The sequence below is a fragment of the Kryptolebias marmoratus genome, linkage group LG1 (assembly GCF_001649575.2).
Source record: "Kryptolebias marmoratus isolate JLee-2015 linkage group LG1, ASM164957v2, whole genome shotgun sequence".
NCBI classification, from domain to species: domain Eukaryota; kingdom Metazoa; phylum Chordata; class Actinopteri; order Cyprinodontiformes; family Rivulidae; genus Kryptolebias; species Kryptolebias marmoratus.
In genome coordinates this window covers 12,724,620-12,740,711 of record NC_051430.1, presented here as the reverse complement: position 1 = coordinate 12,740,711, position 16,092 = coordinate 12,724,620, and the positions used below count along the sequence as shown (strand labels likewise).

The 16,092-nt window shown below is 42.5% G+C and overlaps 2 protein-coding genes across 4 annotated transcripts in view; both read right to left on the bottom strand.

Moving 5' to 3' along the window:
• The window catches only part of dtx1 (deltex 1, E3 ubiquitin ligase), a 40,903-nt gene extending 34,521 nt beyond the window's left edge, over positions 1 to 6,382 (bottom strand). The window contains exons 1-2 of one of the 3 annotated variants that reach the window (XM_017417092.3): positions 5,895 to 6,382; positions 4,897 to 5,499 (exon numbers count right to left, since the gene is read on the bottom strand). In XM_017417092.3, coding sequence (XP_017272581.1) covers positions 4,897 to 5,155 — 259 coding nt within the window. In that variant the 5' untranslated portion in view covers positions 5,156 to 5,499; positions 5,895 to 6,382. The remainder of the gene's footprint in view (positions 1 to 4,896; positions 5,500 to 5,894) is intronic. The other 2 variants (XM_017417091.3, XM_017417090.3) reach the window with 2 other exon arrangements.
• Positions 6,383 to 8,169: 1,787 nt separating this feature from the next.
• slc20a1a (solute carrier family 20 member 1a) lies at positions 8,170 to 14,948 on the bottom strand. Its single transcript, XM_017417102.3, has 11 exons — positions 14,795 to 14,948; positions 13,219 to 13,832; positions 12,974 to 13,114; positions 12,777 to 12,862; positions 11,825 to 11,921; positions 10,618 to 10,737; positions 10,016 to 10,222; positions 9,470 to 9,941; positions 9,200 to 9,385; positions 9,036 to 9,120; positions 8,170 to 8,952 (listed from the first exon to the last, which is right to left on the bottom strand). The coding sequence occupies exons 2-11, from the start codon at positions 13,565 to 13,567 to the stop codon at positions 8,797 to 8,799; spliced, it is 1,899 nt and encodes a 632-aa protein (XP_017272591.1). The 5' UTR covers positions 13,568 to 13,832; positions 14,795 to 14,948; the 3' UTR covers positions 8,170 to 8,796.
• Between the last annotated feature and the right edge of the window lie 1,144 nt (positions 14,949 to 16,092).

Genomic DNA, 16,092 nt, shown 5'->3' with positions numbered 1-16,092 from the left:
TAAAAACATGATTGCCCTTTGACCTTCAGCAGCAGGTGGTATAAACCTCAAACCCATTATGGTTGTGGAATCAGAGTCCTGCAGCCTCTCAGCCACAGTGAACTACTTCTCTAAGTATATTCTGCTACTGGATAACTTGTGCCAACATCACATTGCTGATGCATGCAGCAAAAGCAAGGATGTGGTTGAAAACAACAGCACATATACTCCAATCGTGCCTAGCGCTGAACGACTCCAGCGTGCTTCTATTTCCAGTAGTTTCCATACGTCTCCTCACTCAAGCCAAGTGTGAAGTCTACTCCACTCTCGGCTCATTTTCGCTTTCTTCTGATGCAGATGGGATTTCACAGTAAAAGCTGGTGCGACACAGCACCTGACCTTTCTCACGTACAACGCAGGAATCCTTTTCACAGCTTCCTCCCACAGACCACCAAAACAGTTCCCACACACACTCTTTATAGAGTAAGATTAGAGAAACACACACACACACACACACAGAGCCCTCTTCAACAAGCTGCAGCATTGCTCTCAGCAAGCTTACACGTAGCATGGAAACCCCGACCACAATGGCTGCTGTTTGTCAGCTCGACACATAAAACTTGATGCGATCTTTCGTTTTTGTCTTCACCGTAATTAGTCACAGAGGGCCGAGGAGAGGAGAGGAGAGGAGAGGAGAGGAGAAGAGAGGAGAGGAGGTTTTCATGCCTCTGGAACTAAAACAAACAAAAGCTGTGCTCTGGCAACACAGCAGCTGATAGAGGGTTATCTCTGCAGTCACACATGGGCCGTCTGGCTACAATGAGCGCTGTGCGCAGCCGTTTGCAAGCACACGCACACATCACAGATACTGAAAATAACAAGCTCATATTCTGTATGGTAACTAGCAAGCTTCTACCAGGTAAATGTGAATTCAATTCGTTAACCATAACTGGTCAAATTTCCTGTTGGGGTTGCAGTGCTATTGACATGTGCTGGGATTACATTTCTGCTTCCCATAAAGCATTTTTTTTTTCTTTTAGTGAACTGTCACGTGTCAGAACAATACAGATGAACTGTTACCTCCATCATAATGGAAAATATTGAAGATGTGAGTGCTTAAAAGCCAGGCGGCAGAATCGATACATGCTGTGTGACACCGATCAGACAGGCCTCAAGTGTTGGTATATGATTGAGGTGGCAGACGAGCCCGTGTGTTTGCTAAGAAAGCGACTGTAGTGAAAGAAGATCTGTCCGAAGCAGTGTTTAGAGGTCCAAATATGCATCTGGGGAGGAGAACAGATCGATTCTTATTGGCTCTTAGCCAGATCACTCACCACAGGCTTTTATGAAAGACTAGGGTTCACCGCTGGTACTGTACTGGGATGTCTACTGGGATGTGTTTTTAAAGCCTTTACAATGCAAAAAGATAAGGTATGGTATGATACAATGTGATACAATACAATATGATACAAAATAATAGAATATGGTACAATGCAATACACAGATGGGCATTTTGAGCAAAACACCTCTTGAATTTGTGGGTAAATATTTAATTTTTCTTTAAAAATTCCACCCTTTATTCTCCCATCCACCTACCAGCAACCACTCCAAGCTTAAGATCATTCTTCTCATTATGCATGCTTATGTTGTCTTTTACTCATACTGAGCTAATTAATGTATTATAGCACAACAAGTGTCAACACAACAACTGCTTAAAAGCAGAGAAAGCACTCCTTATGTGCTCTAATATCAGCTGCTGCTTTAGGGTTTAAGATTTATTTGCCCGTTTCATAATTTTTATTAAAATGACATTGATACAATGTACAATATTGATACAACAATGCGATACGACTGGGGAAAATCATTCTGAACTTGTGATGTCCAAAAAGCTGCCTTCCCCCCCCAAAATAGCAATGAACAATATATCAAAAACGTATTGTCATTGTGATATAAGTGTACAGAGTATGAATATCGCAAAGAATTGCAATAAACACAGACACAAACTGCATGACAATAATATGCTTGACAATAAAACAGACACCTTCTGCCCTAAATGCACAGAGCCAGTTTAGATGAAAGTAAATGAAATCCTAATGTGAACGGAGTCTTGTAAATGCTGTGGTGACAAAAATGTGGTTTTATCACGACAATACCGCAAATGAGTGCTTTCCTAACACTGTGCAACCCCAGGATCAAGAGACACTGCACAACTCATTTAGACAATGTTTACCATTTTGATTGAAGTGGGGACAAATTAATTTTTTAAATAACTCAGCATGCATTTGGGACCTTGTGCTAGATAGGAAGAGCTTATACTCCGGATGAAGTAGGAAATCCAGATGTGTTTCGGCTGCTGCTAAAACAGAGGGGTCATCTGTGGTGCGTGTGTTGTCGTCATGATGCCCTGATTACAGGGAGCACGCTACAAACTGGAGCTGCCGTCTCATTAGTCAAAGTAACTCGGCTTGGTTACTACCCACAGGAGATCCTCCCAAACCCACAGGAGAGTGGGGAGCCCCCCCTACACACTCCACAGGGACGGGACACAAACACTGCAGCTGCCAGAAAGCGCCATCACAAGGCAGTAAACTCAGTTACACCCACAGACACGAGGATGTCGTCCTCACACACATAAATGGAGGGCAGCGTCTCCCTCCCCAGCTAAAAATGGCCTCAGGGGATGAGATCACCTACTCAGAGAGTGCGTGGGGTTTCCCCACAGGGACACGCTGCAGGCCTGCGCCAAAGAAAGTGGCTGCAAGTGACCTGCCGGGCTACAAATACAGCAGACACTAACGTAAAATGGATGCATCACAATCCACGGTAATCCAGCTCACTGAGGACCTGTGAGCAAGCACAAAACCCTGGAAGCCAGTCCGCATGGGAGATTCAGTCAATCGGTGGCGAGGACCCAGTCGAAGTTTGCACACGTTCAGGGAAAGTGGATGGAAATCTAGAGGACGAGGAGGGTGAGGAGGCAGCTGGAGTCCCATCAGGCCCCACAGTGACAGGTTTATCCCAGACGGGCCGAGTGCAGCATGCTGAATGGCACAAAGAGGAGCGATAAACGTCAGGCCTTGCTCCTTCGCTGTGGTAATGGCTGACAAAGAGCCGAGAGGCTCATCGTACAGCCAGTCAAACACAGACACATGTGGGGCTCTGCATTCTGCTCGGGTGGAAGAGAAGACACCGACAGAAAGAGGAGAAATTCGTCCTGACAACTCCTGTTTACTGCGATTCAACTGACAGGCGTGAAGACAAGCGTTACAGTCATTTTCACCCATTCAGTGATTAGGAAACATTTTTTATCATCATCTGATGCTGAAGGTGAAAGGGCAATAATGTTCTTGCATGTGTCTGTATGTGTGTGTGTGTGTGTGTGTGTGTGTGTGTGCATGGCTATAACTGAGCTAAACCTCGGTGTGTTTGTAGCTGAGAGTCTACCCCAACTTATACTCTAAGAGATAACTGATTGGGCAGGAAATGTTCTTAAAATTTGCCATTACCTCTTGGATTTAACTGTCTGTTTGTTAGCGAAACATCTCATCAACCACTGGATTTGATGCTAGGGTTGCACATTGGATATAAATCTACAACTGATTAACTTTCAGAGTCAACACAATTCAGAAAGGACACCGCAGTCAGCTGGTTTTAGAAAACAAAAATGACTAAAACAGATATTCAGCTAAAATTTGTAGCTGAGAGTTGTTCACAACACATGCGTGCGTAACATTATATAGGCTTTAAAGCCAGAGCCAATTACACAAAACACCATTTGTAGAAAAAAAAGGCAGCAAAGTAACATGGCAACATTTGCAAGGTTACTGCTGTGCATTTAATAGAATTTAATAGATGTCTTTAATGGTGTTTTCTCCCAGTTATGAGGCAGTTATCAGCCTGACAGTCCAAAGACCTTTCAGAAATAGAGCCATCTTTTGTTCCTTCTGTATTCTGATGCACATACAAATTAACCACAGCAAATTAATGAAAGGTGACACAGCGCAGATCTGTGTAATCCCACGTGTATCTCTCTGAACCGTGTGACGCTCTGATGTTACATAACCACAAGGAACACGGCAAGAATCCAGCCTAAAAAATAAAAAGTGTGACCTTAGTTGTTTTTTTTAAATTGAGAAACCATTAGATGTATTTGACCTCATCAGCTCAACATCATTTTTATTTGTTTTTTGCAAACGTGGTCTCTCCACTCAACAGAAACATGTAAAGACGACGTCTCGACTACTAGGTGTTGAATTTACAACAGATCCCGACATATTAATGCAGACAAATAACAACAAAAGCTGAGATTTCTCCAAGCCTGTCCTGACGGATGTCTCAAGAAGAATCCACACACAAAGGCAAAGTCAAGAACAATCAAAACCATCAAGTCATCCGGTCACTTTGAAGGAGGCCGTGCTCACAAGAAAGAAGTATTGTGAACCAAAGAGATGCTGAGCGGACTTTAACGTGTTGTCAGAGTTCAGGAGTGTTCTAAAGACAGTGATGGTCTCATCTCATTTCACCGACACAGTAATCCCCCCCCCCAAAAAAAAAAAAATCATAAACTATGGAAAAACTTTCCATCAACGGAAGCAAACAGAAACAAGTCTGATGTGCAATATCTGCGTCCCACCAAAGAAACGAGTACCATCACACCAGCTGATCACAGAGAGGGGATGAGCTGCTCGCACACGCTGACCTTAGCCAAGGTCGCTGCATCCCAGCTGCTGCATGAAGACCCTCCAACACACTTTAATCACTTGTGTGCTGTGTGTTCTGTAGCTGCAGGCTCCCCCAGCTCTACCTGTGGCTCATTTGGACACTTTATTCCAGGAACTGATCAGACCTGAGACCTACTGAGCCTACTGAGTGTACTGTTGGGTTTCCGTAGCTCTCATCAGCTGTGGCCTGTCTTACCTGTGTCTTGTCGAAACTGGTGCATGGACTGCAGGTCGATGATGTACGGAGAGAGCTGACCATCCACCTGCCCCAGGACCACACTCCCCCGGGCGTCCCCCTTCAGCACGTTCTCGATGTGGTGGCAAACCGCCGCGCTGTACGGCCTCCAGCGCCCGTGCTCATTCAGCCACTCCCAGACCACCACCCTGGCCAGGTTCTGAGGGGGGTACCCCACCCCGTTCATGGGCACCAGCAGCCCTGATCCCGGCCGAGCCATCTCCTTCGTGGTGTCTGAGGCCTGAGCTGCTGGCTTCGCTGGAACACCACTGTGACTCTACCAGTCAACTGACTCGCGGGGACATGTTCCTTGTCCGTCCCTCAGAACAGAAAAAGCTTTAATCAGCGAGGTATTCCTCAATTATCTCATGCTGCTTTCAGGAAAACAGCTCTGCCGGAGTCATCTTCTGCAGGCACTTTGATGAGGCAGCCTCTGACTTCTTGTGTCTCTTTGTGTTTGAAGTTGCAGATGTTGTTGTTGTTATTGTTGATGATGATGATGATGATGATGATGAGAACTGCAGCTGTAGGAGTCTCAGTCCCAAATAGCCAACCACAGCAGATCTGCAGCAGGTAGACAGGAGACATAAAAGGACATAGATGATCAGTTTAAAGCACAGTCAGAAAATAGATGGCCAAAATAAACCCTAACCTGTTCTCCACTGCAGCCCAGGGCTTTGTGCTTTTTGGCTGTCCTGGTTTTTTATTAAAATCTATGAGGGTTCAGCAAAATACCTGCCATCAGATGTGTATCTGAGCAGTGTCCAAGCACGGCTAAAAGCTACCATAAAGGCACCAGATTATCAGTCAGATCTCAGATGCAAAAAAAAAAAAAAAAAAAAAAAAAAAAAAGCCCCGATTTGCAGTGCTGTTTTTAATGCACTGCAAGCATGAGTCAGTCTAAATGGTTATTCGGAGATTCTCGTGGCAAGGAGAGCACGCATGATTCAGACACAGACCTGTAGGCAGCAGCTGTGGTGCCGCACATCTGTCAGGTAGAAGCTGCATCCTTGCACAGGCTCCGGAGCCAAACCACACCATCAAGCGAGGCGCGAATCTGGAATTACGAACCTGCCCCCCTTTCCTTGTTCTCTGTGATCCGATCAGGGGGGGTCTGCACCTTCCTCCAGACTCCGGGAGCTCCGGGGGTGGAGGAACAAAGCGGAGCAGGACGTCGTTCGGCAGCTTGTTGGTGCGCTGCGCTCAGGATGCCCCAGTTGTTCGGTTTGCAGAGAGAGAGAGGAGCTCAGAGTGAAGCTGCTCCTCCTTTTCTCTCTCCTCTCTCTCTCTCTCTCTCTCTCTCTCTATTTCTTCCTCTCTGTCTGTCTGTTACTATAGAAGAAATAAATATAAATAAAAATAATAATCAAACATTCACACCGCAGAGCTCCGAGCCCGGCTGACCGACAGTAAACCCTCCCCGCACACCTGTATGCTCACACATAAATTTGGCCAATATGTCAATTAGAGTGAAGCTACAACTTCCGGTATCCGGTTTCAAAATAAAAAAAAAACAAAAAACAAAAAAAACACGTTTTCTTTTTTTTTGGCTAGGCACAAATATAACAGGCAGCTGTTAATTTATATATCTCTAAAACCTTTCAGCAAATCAATAAATTTAGCTGCAGAGCTGAATCTGAGAACATCAAACTGAATTAGGACCGTAATTTATTTTTCATTATGATAATGTTTCAACTGCTGATTTTAAGCACTTATTAGTATTTTTTAAAAACAAGGCGTAATGAACTATCTTTCAGTGTGACATTTTTTTTTTTTTTTTGCTTGACCTGATCCTTTTGAACAGCTTTAGCTTCTTATAATGTTTCATGGGTGATTGATCAAAGCTCTAATGATCTTAAACTGATGTCAGGTTCTGTTGTTCTGTTGCAAACAGGAGAAAAAAACAGAAACAAAGTAAACTGCCTGAGTAAAGTGTTGGACCATGATGGTTCATTAGATTAGGAAAATCCCAACCAGGAGAGAAGCTGACTTTGTTGATTTTGTGAGTCTGTTCAGCTGTAGTTTAGAAAAAAACATCATTTTTTGGGCCAACATGTCCTTTGCTTTATTTTCTCCACTTGTCAAAAACCTGCCATCAGTGTTTAAAGGGGCTCAGAATGATATCTGCAAAAACAAACACACACTTATTATCAGTGGATGGTGACTCTTCTGAAAGATGTCAACAGAGTTACTTCCAGCAGCAGAAAATAAACAAAACAATTTATGACAACTCTCAGAAGACTTTGGAAATAATAATTCTTCCTTTCTTTTCTTATACTATGATGACACATACTGTTTTTCATTTGTAAAATTATGACATTACACTAAAACTAAAGCGTTATAGTGGCAGTACTTTGGTAACAGCAACAAAACATTGTATCATCTGATCTCAATCTCTTTATTATCCCTTTATTATATGATTTTGTTTAAAATGACATAAAAAATTATAGCTGCATCTTTTCTCCTACCTTTGTAATTCCCACATTCAAGCATAAAATCTGAAAAATTTGTTTTCTACATAGTGAAGAATGGAAAACTGTGGTAATGAATTGTGTGACGTTCAGGGAATCAGTGTGAAAACGAGCTCACTGTTATGTTCAGGTTTGCACAAAATGATCTTTTATTATAAACAACATCAATGATCTCCCTGGATTTTTCTGATTCTGTCCAAACGAGCAGGGTTTCTCAAGCTTTGTCATTAGTTATTTGGAGAGCAGCGCCATCATGTGGACTCCTGGTGGTAATGAAGCTTATGCAGCAAACAGACGAGAAGAACATGAGATTCAGAGGTTATTAACTCATATGTATAAACTAAGAAAAATAATGTGTTCTTCAGTCACAAGAACACATTATTTTTCTTAGTTTATACATATGAGTTAATGATCTGAGCTGTTCACATAAAGAGACATACTCTGCCCCAAAACAAACATGGATATAAAGAAACACCTGTCATAAAAAATAAACTTCACTTAAATCTGTTTTGGGGTTGGATTATAGTAGAGCCTGTTGTGTTTAATGCCTTAATTGACAGAAATTGTCATGTTTTATTTTTGTTTTACTGGAATTGTGTTTTTATTATTTCCTGGTTTACTTTCTTCACTGTACAACACTTTGGTCCAGCTTGCGTGGTTTTAAATGTGCTTTCTAAACCAACGGACCAATCCAGATGTTCTTCAGAAATGTGTCAGTATCTGGCTTTAAAGAATACACAAAAAAATTTGAGAACAGGTGAAATTATAATTCACAATTTACATTTTAGGTTTATTCAAAAATAATATTAGGTCAACTCCAGTGCAGTGTCACATCTCCCATATTTATACAAGTATATCATCTCATAAACAAAACAAACAAACAAAAAAAACCCTCTTTTTTTTCTATACTTTTCATAAAAATATTTACAGAAAACAGCTGTTAATTTTAAGGTAATATCTCAATCAGGCTCACAGAATAAATGCATTTATTGTGTTAGAAAACTACGCAGTTTCTTTGCACCCACTCACCCACACACCCAGTAAAGTGACAGAAAATGTTCAAAATCCTTTCACCCAAAGCAACGTTTTTACTCAAAATCTCTGTCAGGATCTACTGTTCACTTTTGTGACAGCTGAATAAATTTGATGAGTACTTACTACCTTTATACAAATATACAGAAAGAAAATATACACCATCACAGTCTTTTCGGCATTGGAAAAGCGCTATTGTAGCCTGCATAATTTATGAAAACATCTTTGTGAGATAAATAATTGTCTAGAGCTGAAATTGCTCTGAATTATTAACACAGAACAAACGAAACAGCTTCAGGCACTTTTCGAACAAAGAGTCACAACAAAAAGAGAACAGTGGCGCTGAACGATGAGAGACTCACAGGACAACATATATGAAGAGGGCCATGATGGCGGCGCTGATCAGACCAGAGATGGGAACCGTGACGAACCAGGCGATGAAGATGTTCCTGAACAGACGCCAGTCGACCGATTTCCTGGAGCGCAGCCACCCCACGGCCACCACGGATCCCACCTGAGAGAACACGCATGTCGGTGTGTGTGCTTGCAGTACGCGTGCATTCGCAGGCAAAGGTCAGAGATGTTCGTTTTGAGTACCTTGCAGTGGGTTGTGCTGACGGGAAGGCCAATATTAGATGCAACAACAACGGTGACCGCTGAAGCCAGCTCAATGCTGAAGCCACTGGAGCGGAGGGAGAAGTTAGTGTGTTTATACATCAGAGTCTCTGCTGAGACAGACCGAGAGCAGATTGATGGCATACCTGGAGGGCGTAATGGGGGTCAGGTCTTTGCCCATGGTCTGGATGACCCTTCGACCCCAGACCCAGAGTCCCGCGCAGATTCCCACTCCACCATAAAGCAGCAACCAGATGGGCGTGGGTGCAGTGGAGACGACAGAGCCACTCTCATAGAGGAGCCAGAGAGCCACCAGCGGGCCAATAGCATTGCTAGTGATAAAAATATATTGTTAAACATCTGAAGGACGACAAACTAGTAAATTCTCCAAAAAAAGACACCCGCTCCTTGCATACCTGACGTCATTCCCTCCATGAGCAAAAGAGCCAAAGCACGCCGTGAGGATCTGTAAGAACTGGAAAAGCAAAGAAACGGCCGGCTGGTCGATCTCCAGCTCGTCCTCCTCCGGAGCCAGCTCCCCGCCGGCTTCTTGGGTCACGCTCCCGTCTGGGACTGCACTCCCGCAGGTCACTGCTGAGCTGTAGCTGCTGTAGCTGTCCACCCGGGACCTTCTTTGGGATCCGGTGTCCACGTCTCTGTGCTTGGGATCGATTGGAATTCCGTATATAGCCATGGTGTAGGAGGTGTAGCTGTTGTTCCTCCTCATGGGCCGCTCCTCGGTGTCACTGTCGCCGATGCAGTCGCCGACCTTGGCCTTGTGCAGCTTGTGGAGCAGGTCTTTGTAAAGGCCAGAGTCCTTGTGGACGGTGTGGGAGCGTCCGCTGTGAGGATCAGTGATGGTCATGTGGCCAACACTCCCGTTCAGACCTGAGAATCAGACAGGTTTTACTGTCGCTCAGTTGATGCCTCCATTCTGGCATTTTAGGACATGAATTTCTCACCATTGGCGATGTCCAGGTCTTTGGCTTCCACATCTCTGTTTAGGTCGGCTTCCTCTGAGCCTCCGAGTTTGAAAGCCACCTTCTGACTCTCAGCTAGATGGATTTGGAGTGGAGGGTCCGATGGTATTACAGGCTGCTCTCCCAGTGCAGGTTTGCTGGAGTTCTTCTCCATCAGTGGAGTCTCACTGGGACCAGTGGCTGTTTCTCCTACGGTACGTTACATTTAAAGGTCAAAGAAGCACTTGTATAGTGCAGCTAGAGATGATTAATAACTTGATTTACTGCTGAGTGGTCTGTGTTAATATTAAAGCCCATATTACATTTTCATCCTGGTAATATCCTAAATGTAAATGCAGCCACGTAGATTTATGAAAAAGCAAACTATAACAATAAAATCGAGATACTCAAGTAAAATAGCTCAGTTTTACCTGAGATAAATGCACTTTGTTAACTACTTGACAGCTGAGTTCAAATGGGATTAAAGAAGTCACACAAGGAAAGCTTTATATAACTAATGTATACATTCATGAACAGACAATTTTATTTTGACACATTTAACATTTGTCTCCTACTGGAAGCGTGAAACCGTCCCATTTACTCACGCTTGATCTTTTTCTTGAGGCGTGGACAGACGACAAACCAAACGACCAAAGCGGTGACAACGGCACAGCCCAGAGAAATGCACAGCGTTCCCCACCACGGCACTCTGTCAAAGCCCAGCACTGAGCACACGAGACGGGAGCATGAAAGAGAGGCACAAACATAAACTTTACTTATGTCTTTAACTCACTCATCCCTCATTGTTGAGCCACTGAAAGCTGAAAGAAAAACAAAAAACTTAGTATTTCTTAGCAGCTTAGCAGCACGGTGTAATTTAATGTTTTCCATTTAATCTACCAAGATGTAGTTGTGTGATTTGTAAAAAAAAATAAATATACAATATGTCTCAACAAGCTGTTCCTCACATGTCGGCCTGTTCTTTTGGACAACAGTATCAGTGAAAGGACACTCTCCTCTAATCAGATACTAAGGAAGAGGCCAGTCTTGCAGCACAGTGATAAGCACTGTTAGGAACTGAGTGTTAGTCGTTTCACTTTTCCCCTAATATTAACTCTGACAGGCTAAGCTGCTGCCGCTGTTTGCTTTTGACAGCTGGAATTAATCATCTTACCTGAACCACTGGAGCTTTGCCTAAAAAGAGAGCCAGGAAACTTTATGGGTGTAACTTACAGTATCTTTAAGGCGCAGGCTGAGCCGAACGGGCCTCAGACACTGTTATACGCGCCAGCTGTTAAAGTGTGCAGGCAGATAATGGCGTTTTAAGATGAGAAAACTGACCAAAAGTAATGGATTTCAGTCAGTTTGTCAGAAAATTAAACTGCGCTGGACTTTTATGAAGCATCAATGCAGAAAAGTGCACACTATATGCATACTGAACTGTAATTCAACTGTAGTAGTTTTTTCTTGACACAAACACAATCCTGCAAATAAAAAACACAAAGGAATGGAAATTTCCCATTTAATATTTCCTTCTTTTGGTCATTTATATTCATCAAGTCTTTCAGCATCAAATCATTCTGACTTCTGATGGTATTTCAAAAAGTATTAGATATTAAAAGTTGTCGTAGACTGACTGAGCTTTGCCTTTTTTTAATAAAATATTCTCCGCAACTTTGCTGTCAACAACTTTCCTTCCGAGCGTTTTTGCCTTTTTTTTTTGCCTCATCCTGCTCCAAGGATTGCATCAGGTGCTGTGTCTAGGTGAAAATCGGGAGCTGTACAAGTGCGGTGTGTGCATGTGATGCTCACTTGGAGCTCCTGTGAACATGATGGAGAAAAGGTTGATGCCCATAGTGATGGCGTAGAAGACAGGGAGGGCTCTCAGGCCGTTTGGTACGGGGTTAGCCTGTGGAAAGAAGACGCGTTTGGTTTATATGTACAACCTCTGTACCTCTTAGTTATTAGATTCACAAGAGAAAAATATGAGACTTGATATTCCTTTTAATTCGTACATCAAAATAGGCTGAATAATGAAAAACAATTACTGATTACATTCTTATATCTGAGAAAACAAAATGTAAAACCTAAGTAAATTGTTCATTACACTTATTTGTGTCTATTCTCTGTTTGTTTGTTGTTTAAAATACGCCAAGCTAGCCAGCAGCCAGACCTTATGCAAATGTGTTACATCATAATGACACAGCTAAGTGCGAGACGGGAGCGTTGCAGTCAGTTCAAGAGAAATGTCAAATGCGTGGGAAAAAATTAAAAAAACAAAAAAAATCACTCTTTGTCTTTTACATGCACCAGAAAATGCACCAAATTAAAAAAGAAGGCTAAAAACAATGAAGCAAACTTTCTCAAATGCTTGTCAAAAATGTACACCTGTTTGCAATTTCACACTAAAGCTTGTTGAAACCAAGACAGCCTTCCAAATGAATCTCGTGACTCCCTGAGCTAAAACCAGCAGCCTTTTACCTGAACTGTGAAATGCTGCTCAAACACAAATACATCGAAATTAGACATTTAATAATAATAATAATAATAATAATAATAATAATAATAATAATAATAATAATAATAATAATAATAATAATAATAATAATATCAGCCATCTGAGACATTCCTCTGTAAAACCAGTACTTTTGCTTTTGATGCTTCAAAGTTTTCACTCTAATACCAAAGTAAAACTGTTGTTTCAATTAAATTTCATTTACATGATAAAATGATTTAACTAACGTTGATTTGAAGCGACTCCTACCTTGTTCAGGATGAATTTGCGGATGCAATAGAAGAGAATTCCTGACATGATTCCAGACAGAACAGGCGACAGGAACCAGGATGCCACTTTGAACAGACCATTGATAAAACAATTCATTTATAAGCTGCACTTCTTTTTTTTTCCTGATTTAACAGATTCTTGTTTTCAAATGCAGGGATTAACAAAGGGGTATTCACCGATGCGCAGGAGTTCCATCCATTTGACCCCCTGGTGGCCTCGAGCTACCATAGAAAAGCCGATTGTGGCTCCGACAATGCAGTGGGTTCCAGAAATGGGGAGCTTCAGGAACGATGCAGCCAGCTGCCACACAGCCGAGCCTGCAGCACAAAAACACGAGCGGGCTCTGCGTCTGATCACCGTTTGATTGATGAGCAAAACACTTCACGAAAACAAACCACGACTGTGTGTAGAGTATACCCACCACACATGGCGCTTATAGATCCGGCCATGAGGACGTGCTCTGAGCCGTTGTACATCCTCACGTCAATGATCCCCTGCCTGATGGTCTCGCTGACTTTGGCCCCCAGCAGCACTGACCCCACCGTCTCAAAGATGGTGGCCAGGATGCAGGCCTGCCGCAGGGTGACCACTCCGGAGCCCACCGCCGTACCAAAGGAGTTGGCCACGTCGTTGGCCCCCACAGAGAACGCCAGGATGAAGGCGATGATGAAGCCGAGCACCAGCAGCCAAATGTAGGCGGACATGTCTGACTGAGAGGCCAGAGCGGCAGTGGTGGCAGCAGCCAGGGTCACGAGTGTCGTGGTATCCATCACTAAGTGCAATTTATTCCAACAGAAAGTAGCCAAAACAAACTAATTTCTTATTTGATGGGGATTTCTGGGGTATTAAAACTAAATATATGTTAAATAACTAAAAACCTCTAAAGTTCCAATCTGAATGTGTTAATGGGGAGAGGAAAATTAAATTTATTGTTAGCTAGGCATCCTGAGCTTCTCTGTGAGCTTCATAATGGACTGACAGGATATAGAAATGAGGGAGGGATCCATCATGACTGTTAACCTCGGACGATTCACGCTGCAGAAAAACACAGAAATCCATGATTTAGTGGGTAATGAGGCTTGAAAAAACAAACACAACGTTACATATTTACCATCCCAAACTACCCGACAGTCACCAGGCAGCATGCATCATTTTGCTCACATGATTTACTCAACTATGGCAGGAGAGGAGGGAGAGGTGGTTTCTGTCAGTCTGATGTGAGGAAATGACGAGGCTGAGCCGAAAACTGCTAAAAACCAGAACTGTACGATGTGTCTGAGAGAACAAAATCAGGTGTTGTGAACCGTTTTGGAGTGTCCAAATTTGTGAAATTATTTACATCATCTGAAAAGCATCTGGTTATATCTTGGCCTATTTTATTACTTTGGTTTTTATTCTACCGTGACTTACTTTGTCTTTCAGGTTATTTTGATGGGAAGCACTGTGCGATTTTTATCTTGAAAGGCACTATAAAAACAAAATTTACTTACGTCATAAAAATGGGAACATGCCTTTAACTTCGCCCGTTGTATAAAGTACACTGACACTGAGGTGTAGTATACTTTTAAATTTATGATATGCTATCAGAGAACTGCTCTTTGTGTGTTCTCAGGGTCTTAGACTGAAAATAGGTAGAGGTACGGCAATTCTTTCAGTTTTACTTTGGCTTTGGTTAAATATTACCCTTTATTCTAGCTGTTAAATCTCGTTTCATAAGCCTAAGTGCATTATAATTTTTCTATCTGAAACATTTATTGGTAAAAATGGAGTTCATGTGGCTTGTAAAGTTGTGGTTTCATATCAAAACTCCAAACAAGTCAACTAAAAAGAGACTTTGGAGCTGCCGATAACTGATCTGTTTAGTCATTTCTGAGCAAACTCATTATTAAGTGTGGAAAATAGAAGGTCTCCTAATCTCCTTAGCTGCTCTTACATAACCCAAATGATGCTGGAAAATGGAAAATAAAAGCAGAGAGAGTGAAATAAGTGTCACTTACGTGTGGGAGCAGGCCAGGGTCTTCCTCTGGGTGTTGTTGGCTCTGTTGTCAGGTGGGGACAGTAGCAGCTGGGGGGGTGGGGGCTTCACAGAGCTGGAGGCTGCCTGCAGACGGAGGGGGAGCAGCGGCCTGCAGTGGCTGAGTGAGGGGGGCTTCTGCTGGAGGTGGGTTTATATACAGAGCTGAGGGGGGGAGAACACGCCTTTAACTAAATAACTCCGGTCATGAGACAGAAGCAGCACCAGCAGCAGCAGCTCGAAAGCTAATATTTAGCTTGTTTGTTGACAGGCAGCTGAAATAATTACAGCTGTCTGCTGATTATGTCGTTTTACTTTATCCTCAAATTATGTTTCCCTTCAGCCACCTTGAAGGAGGAGGAATAACTGGTGTTTTGGCGAAATATATAATAGTCTAGTGTTCGGGTCACAGTCAGTTTTGAGTAATCCCAATTTAAACAGTTTATGTAATTTTTGCATTAAGACATTAAAATCTAAAATTGACTCCCCGGTAAAATGATTAACTTGACTCTGGCGACACCTGCTGGCCAAGAAGTAGCATATCATTTTTTACAAATGTGTGTTTAGACTCTGTCTGTCATGAGCATTACTCAGATATTATCTCATGTAACTTTCCTCTCCAAATTCAGTTATTATTATTTTTAAACCAAAAACAATACATAAATCAACACTATATCAATGCCGCTTGAGGACTTTTAGCTAATGTGTCTTTCAGGCTTGTAACAGTGTCTCTCTGGGATAAATCCTTCGCTCCATAAAATGTTCATTCTGGAAAACCAGTTTTCGTCACTGACCTTACCACACTGGAGTTCATGTTAAACTGTATGTGAAGCAACAGTTGCAGCCTGTTACCGTTACTAATCAACCTGACGCACGAGTCACTTTTACCGAGAAACTCCAGGAAGTTTTCAACATCAGCAGTGCTCACGCTTGTCCTTTAATGCTTCAGTGCCTCTAAATGTGCTGATAAGTTCCTCCTTATTACTTATTTAGTGCTTAAAGTAGCTTGCAAGTACTAGCTGTGTGGAATATTTTGACCCCCTCCGAAGCATGTGACAAACCCAGTTAGACTGAAAACTACAGTCACTGGAAAAAGAAAGTCCTCCCTCTATTAATACTAAACGAATCCGGACATAATAAAGATGATCTTGTCTTTGCCAGGTTTGAAAAGGATTTATATCTCAAGTGTACAAAAACACACGACAGGTTCCATCATGTCAATATTTATTAAACAAAAAATAAAACTAAAATGTGTGTGAAAAACTAAGCCCCCCCCCTCAT

Bases quoted from the DNA above. Each gene is read 5' to 3' on its own strand.
- slc20a1a (XM_017417102.3), bottom strand. From the start codon at position 13,567: ATGGATACCACGACACTCGTGACCCTGGCTGCTGCCACCACTGCCGCT. The intron at 9,386-9,469 runs GTATGCAAGGAG...TTTTATCACTAG, and splicing joins CATGGAGGGAATGACGTCAG to CAATGCTATTGGCCCGCTGG. The intron at 8,953-9,035 runs GTACTCAAAACG...GTGTTCTCTCAG, and splicing joins TCAGCACAACCCACTGCAAG to GTGGGATCCGTGGTGGCCGT.